Source organism: Seriola lalandi, unplaced genomic scaffold (genome assembly GCF_002814215.2).
Source record: "Seriola lalandi dorsalis isolate HSWRI2012SDOR001 ecotype SW California unplaced genomic scaffold, Sedor1 jcf7180002054609, whole genome shotgun sequence".
NCBI lineage: Eukaryota > Metazoa > Chordata > Actinopteri > Carangiformes > Carangidae > Seriola > Seriola lalandi.
Genome location: NW_019525162.1, coordinates 963,062 through 969,754, shown reverse-complemented (window position 1 = coordinate 969,754; position 6,693 = coordinate 963,062). Strand labels below are relative to the sequence as shown.

The 6,693-nt window shown below is 39.0% G+C and overlaps 1 protein-coding gene across 7 annotated transcripts; it reads right to left on the bottom strand.

The window, feature by feature from the left end:
* Window positions 1–565: 565 nt before the first annotated feature.
* Window positions 566–6,057, bottom strand: LOC111664967 (uncharacterized). 7 transcript variants are annotated; one of them, XM_023419798.2, is made up of 5 exons: window positions 6,008–6,057; window positions 5,819–5,896; window positions 4,981–5,538; window positions 3,402–4,363; window positions 566–2,102 (listed from the first exon to the last, which is right to left on the bottom strand). In XM_023419798.2, the coding sequence occupies exons 3-5, from the start codon at window positions 5,525–5,527 to the stop codon at window positions 1,284–1,286; spliced, it is 2,328 nt and encodes a 775-aa protein (XP_023275566.1). In that variant the 5' UTR covers window positions 5,528–5,538; window positions 5,819–5,896; window positions 6,008–6,057; the 3' UTR covers window positions 566–1,283. The 7 variants fall into 7 exon arrangements, with proteins under 7 accessions (XP_023275566.1, XP_087033702.1, XP_023275565.1 ...); XM_087177576.1 differs by having other exon boundaries at window positions 5,676–5,896; window positions 6,008–6,054; XM_023419797.2 differs by having other exon boundaries at window positions 5,791–5,896; window positions 6,008–6,054.
* Window positions 6,058–6,693: the final 636 nt, after the last annotated feature.

The window sequence follows — 6,693 nt, the reverse complement described above, 5'->3', positions numbered from 1 at the left end:
AAAAAAAAAACACATTAAAATCAAACCGAAAAGTACGTAATTATTTGAAGAGACTGTTGAAAATAAAACATCAGTCAGAATAAATAAAATGAAATTCTGATAAATCTGCGTTTGTCAAGCTTCCCTGTTAACTGTAGTTCTTCTCTGTAAAGTTGTAGAAAAGCAAGAATAGTTGTTTAGATTCAGATAACGTGCATCTATGTATATGGTTTAGTATGGTCAACAGCATATTATGGTAATACAAACTCTAGAGTTGTAGTATTTTAATCCTTGTTGAGTTTGCTTTGATTATACAATTAAAAACATTTACCAACATTAATCTTAATAATGTTTTTAATGAAATTGTGGAATCAAGTTTTTTACGATCATCACATTAACTAGACTCACTAATTAAATACCACAAACACTATATAGTAAATACTCAAAGGAACAACAGGCTGTTCATTGAGCTTTTTTCTCTAGAGGACCTTATAGGGAAATGCGTGATGTCTTTCTCATGCATACACACAAACACACAAGGCAATCTTGTAGATTAAGAATAAAAAAAACAATGTCAACATTCATATTAGCTGATCTTGCACCAAGGACAAGTGTTTATTTGCCTTTAGAAAAACATGTAAAGATACCTACAGACCATATAGATTCTGGAAATGTAAATCACAAGTTGAAATTATTGACATCTACTGACATCATATTACTGATCAGTACCATTATTTGCATCGATAAAGTATTTAACATAGTACTAAAGGTCAAGTGCATATACACAAAAAAAAAATACAGTTTCAAGTTTTCAGCTGACCATTAAGAAATCCAGCATTTTCATTTAACTTAATACACATCAAAAAACCTAAGGATTCTATTTCCCCACACAAAAAGTACATTAAGTTAAAAATAAGGAATAGTTTTTAATGCTCTGAGAAATCCTGCACAATATTGCATAGACTTCATAACAATTAGTATACCATTTGCTCTCTTGGCACAACCCACAAACCTTACCCCCAAAAGCAAATGAAACAAATTAAGTTTGGAATGTTTTGTTTGAATTACAAAAGACTGCCAAACTCTTTATGTTAAAACAAAAGTCGCATAGTCAAGTTATAGCGACACATATAGACAAGAGACTATTCATACTTGTGGAAGAAGTTGCAGTGGGGGTAAATTTCTGATTTGTCTTTTAACCGTATTTATGTGGCTACAGGTTTAGCAAAACAGCAGGTGTATCCTTTGCAGGATAGGAAACCACAGAATAAGTTTTATTCTCTTTTTTCTGCCCTCAATGTATTTCATTTCTCCTTGTCAGTACAGGCAGGGTGTGAAATGTCAACCTCCATCTTAATTTCTTTCTCTGACTTCCAGTCTGTCAGCTGGCAGGATCTGGATGACCATAAATCGACATCAGAGCCAGAAGACGGAGGCTCTGTCTTAATATCCATTATTAGTTCAGAGGATGTACTAAGAGTGGAGAGATTCATGGGACCCATTTTTACCTCCGACTCTCCTGGATTTGTTTTAATAATGACTTTGCTATCACTGCCTTTAAATTCTTCTCCGTTAGCTTCGCCTGAGATTTCAAAGTCTTCTGGCTCATTTTTAATAGCACAAAGAGGAATGTCCCTCAGAGCAGATGTAGATGAGTTACACTTCTTAGACAAATCCAAAGGTGCTTCACATTCTGGATCCTGTTTAATCCTAGTTACCAAATCAAGAGGGGTGTCTAGCGGCGCTCCAAGTTCAAGGTGTCCATTACTTGAAACAGGTGAGAGAGACGCTTGGGGCTGGACTTCCATGGATGAAACTGGCACCGTCTGAGGGGTTCCAGAGCCATTGGTTTGAGTTGGACAGACTGGAAGAAACAAGACAAGTTTAACACCAGGAGGAGGTTGTTTGTCAAGTGTTAGCTTCCATAACCCGTCTGATGGACCAGTGGACACACCCTCTTGCACAAGGTCTGGAGTAACAGGGTCTTCAACTGGTGCAGCAGGAGCAGCAGCAGACATAGTGTCTGTGTTTGCTGGATGTGATGAGTCTGGTTTTTCATTGAGCTTTTTTGTCTCTTTTTTGTCTGAAGAGCTCTTTGTGGTCTGACGTTTCTTGGGAGCACTCTAAAATGGGAAAGACAACAAAAGCATCCCAGTTACTAAATTAATTATACAAAACACGCCAATACAACCAACATCGAGAGACTAAAAGTAATTCTTCGGCATTCTAAGAAATATGCTCATTCTCTTTCTTGCCAAGGGTACAATGAGAAGATCAATACAACTTTCACATCTGTACATGCAGTAAATATGAAACAACTGCCGGCAGCCAGTTAATTTAGATTAGCATAAAGACAGGGAAAGCGCTAATCTCACTCTGTCTAAAGACACAAAATCTGCCAATGAAGGACCTAACAGTTCACTAATTAACATGTTGTATCTCTCTTGTGTTAATTATATATTATATATATTATATATAAAACTGTGTAAAAATGTCAAGAAAACAAATAAGCAAATTTCTCAAAAAATATGAAACTATTTAAAACTTACTAGAGGAAAGATTAAATCAATTTTTTTCTTTACAGAGCAATGCATTTACCATCGAAAGTGGTTTGTAAAGTATTTGTTGTTGGTAAGTAAGCTACAACATCCAAACTTTAACAGTCAGTTGCCAGCTATGTTCTATTTAAAAGTCATTTTGTCAGATAATCAAACACTAAAGGGAAAAAGTAAACAATCATTAACACTGAGCATATTTACATGCACACTAATGCATGTAAATATCTTTGGGTTTCAGACAATTTTTGTCCAACTTAAAAAGCTATTTAAAGACATCACCTGGGTAATTATGTACATTATTCACTATTTCACTAAGAACTAATAGATTAATTGAAAAATAATAGGCAGATTAATCAATAATGAAATTCAAAAAACTTTGTCTCAGATACTGATGAATCGAGACCCACCTGCCCAGAAAAACCTGGAAACTGTATGACCATGCATACAGAGGTATGAGTAACCACGTTTCTAATATGCCATGTAAACACTATATCTTAAAAGATGATCAAAACCAAAACTGTTCTTTGTAGAAAAATAACCTTAGTAGAATTAGTAGCTTCTTGTATTACAAGCATTGTTCTCCAGAAGCCAATTATGGAAGTCAGTGTTCCTGAAAGTCTTTGAATGTAGTTTTATTACCAAGGTCAAGCAATTTTCTGCAGTTTGATTTTCATAAGGTTGAATCATTCATGGTTGATTTCATCTCACTCAACTGAAATCAATGGCTGGCTTTAAGGTGAAAAAGTATCTAAAAATAATACACAGCATTCATTAAAAACTGTGTGGCAGCAGTATTGAAGAATTTGAATTTATTGCAGGTAAAAACACTGGTATGGTCCTTTAAAACTTTAGCCCCACACTCACCACAGGCTGGGGTGTTTGTCCACAGGTCTTGAGGTGGCTGTCATAGTTCTGCTGGTGGGGAAAGCCCAGTCCACAGATCTGACAAAGGCAGGGTGATTTGCCGGCATGACCGCCCATGTGGGACATTAACAGCAAGGCTGACCGGAAACCCTTCCCACACTCAGCACATTTCAGCACCCTCTGGTGAGCGCCGGCATGTTTCTTCAGCTCTTCTGGACTGTCAAACCTCTCCCCGCACTCCAAGCATCTGATCTCGTCCCCTTTCGATCCCTGGCTGCCCCAGCAGCCTGTATCCTTTTTGTGCTGCTGGAAGTCCACCTGACTGACAAACTCTCTCAGACATGCCACACAGTGAATGCGCTCAGGTTCACACTTGTGTTGGCGGTACAGCTTTGCCAAACGGAAGTGGCAGTGGCATCGTACACAGGTGTAAGGCAACAAACCAAGATGGGAGAAGCTGTGTTTCAGGAGAGCATTCTTCTTGGTGAAGGTCTGTGTGCAGTCTGTGCATTTAAAACTGCTGCGGCACGTCTTCCGCCGGTGGCGCGCAAGGGATTTAGGAGAGGAGAAATTACGGCCACATATTTCACATACAACATCCAGCATACATTTATGTAACTTCACATGATATTCACATGCCTTCAAGGAAGTAAACACACGTTTGCAGAGGTCACACTCGTAAAACTCATCCTCAAAGTGAGTTTTTGACAGGTGGTCCTTCAGATCCTCCTGTGATGTAAAGCCCACCAGACAGATGCGGCACACGAGACGATCCACTTTGGTCTGGGCGTGTGTGCGCAGGTGGACACGGTAGTTGTAAATCTGGCAGAAGCGCTTCCCACATTCAGCACAGCAATACGGGCGAGCCCCAGTGTGCAAGTTCATGTGGTCCTGGAGCTTGAATTTGGAGGGCAGCTGGAGATCACAGACGCTGCAGCGGTAGTTGCCTGAATGACTCGACTCTGGGGAAGAGGGAAGGAAAACGAAATGACTAAGGTTAGATCGTGATCAAAGCCATACACTAAGCACAAATAAATATGTTAAATAATTCAACTAACAATGTGTTATTCCATCGCTTGACTTTTTATTTCAATTTTTGGTATTTAGCCCCAAGCCCATTTGTTCCCAATGAAGCAGAAAGCTTTAAAAAAAAATATACACTTTTATTTATATTTTTAATGCTAAAAACAGCTCAGCACTATGGTTTTCAGCTAAAGTTAGATTAACAGGAGGAAATAATGAACTTGTTGAGCAGTATTTTCAGCAGTGGATTACTACAGTCTTAGTTTTGGTCTTTTCATGGGATTTTTTAGCAATAAGAAAAATATCACAAGACTTATCCTTTCAAAAGTAGTGTCCAAATTAAATCAAAAAGACTCAGGGCCTTGGAATGAAAATCACTTGCCATAAGACAAGCACGTATGAATGACTTTAGTACCAAGACTCTGGCATCAGCTCGGATAAATATATACGTATATATATATTGGACATTAAATTCAAGCAATTTGGCTACAGTTGTAGTTTTTGTGTACACTTTTCACTGCTGCGTGTTTATAAGAGTCAAGTGAATGAGCCATACCATTGTTTTGCCCTTCCTCTTCCTCATAATCATCCTCCTCCTCTACCTCTTCTTCCTCATACACATCTGAAACTTCACTGTCCTCCGAGTCATCCTCCACATCATGCTGCACGTCTGTTGAACTGTCTTGTGCAGTGACTCCATCACAGGCCTCTTCCTCTCCGTCCTCCTCAGGTTTTAGCTGTGGACCGTCTGTGGTTACCAGTCCAGCGATGGGATCATCTACTGTGGGCTCTGACAGCTCAAGACATGCAGTGCCTTTGACAGCTTGTTCATCTTGTAGACTGTGCGCAGGAGTTAGGCTTTTGCAAGATGATGTTTCTGACTGAGGTGGTGCAGAAAACACTATAGTCTGTTGTATATTTGAGGTCTGTTTTGCTGCTCCTGCTTCTTTGCCATCAGCTGACAGTAGTCTTTGTTTGTGTGTGCTTGAAAGTGAAGTGGGAGAGTGACTGGGTGTTTCTCTGACCGAGGTCTCCTGTGGCTGCAGGATATCCGGAAATCCCAACTCTGTTAGCTGGATATCAATGGTGTATTCAATGGACATGGCTGCTGGCTCTGTCAACATGAAACACAGAAAGGGGCAGGTGTCCAATTAGCATTTGACACTTACGGTTATACCTTAAAGACGCTACATTTAGTTTTATTGATGAACTAGACAAATAGTACGGTTACAAATGTCTGTGTCGCCCTACCTGTCGAGCGACTACATCTGAGGCAATTCTTCTGACTCTTCGTTTTTTCTTTTTCTTTTTAATTTATCTACATAAACTGCCGCACAACTTGCACGGAAATTAATTTATGACACACCTTAAGCACGGTTCGTCATCCCGCTCACCTGGCAGGAGGAGCTGTTGATGACAAAGCGTGGCTTCACAACAAGAAGACAGCAAGCTTCATCCTCGATGTTAGCTTCCTGTCAAAGGCGTAATTTACACATTTACAAAAGCAAAACAAAACGATTCGTTTACACGACTGAGAAACAAAGCATAACAATTGGTCGTCTAGCTAGCTAAAACTCACTTACCCCAACGATGAAGGGGAGTTGGAAAAAAAAAGAAAACAAAGGAAGCACCACGAGAAGAGGAAATCCACGTTGGCGCTCGAGCACCACTAGTGTGTTGGAGCGGTACTATAACTGGAAACAACAGCTCAGGTATTTTGTTACCAAGACAACGACTTTACCAGTAACTGCTCTGTAGGTACTACAGTACTGTCTCCAAGTGTATCTTGAGCAAAGTTACCAACCTGGCAAAGCGGGCCACAGACCCCCAGGGCCCTCCAAAAGAACCCAGTTTCACTCCCTATCATTTGGGTCTACATAATTTTATTGATCACACATTTTTTAGAAATTTACCCAACTAAAGTACAATATCATCATCACCTTGAGGATTAAACATGTAGTTTTAAGACCTGAACTGTTTTAGTTTATATCAAGCTAAAAGTTGAATTAGTTGGATTTCATCAAATTGCTTAAATTTTTTTCTGTCAAGTGATTAATATACAGCAATGTCATATTATTCCATCATTGAGGAACTGTAAGGTTGAAACCAACAATTATTTTCATTAGCAAAACACCTGACAATTATTTTCTTTAATAATTGATTGATTGATCAGTGTATAAAATGTCAGAAAAGCAAAACATTGACATATTCAAATTGATTGTTTGGTCCGACAGTCATGATCCCAAAGATGTTGAGTTTACTATCATTT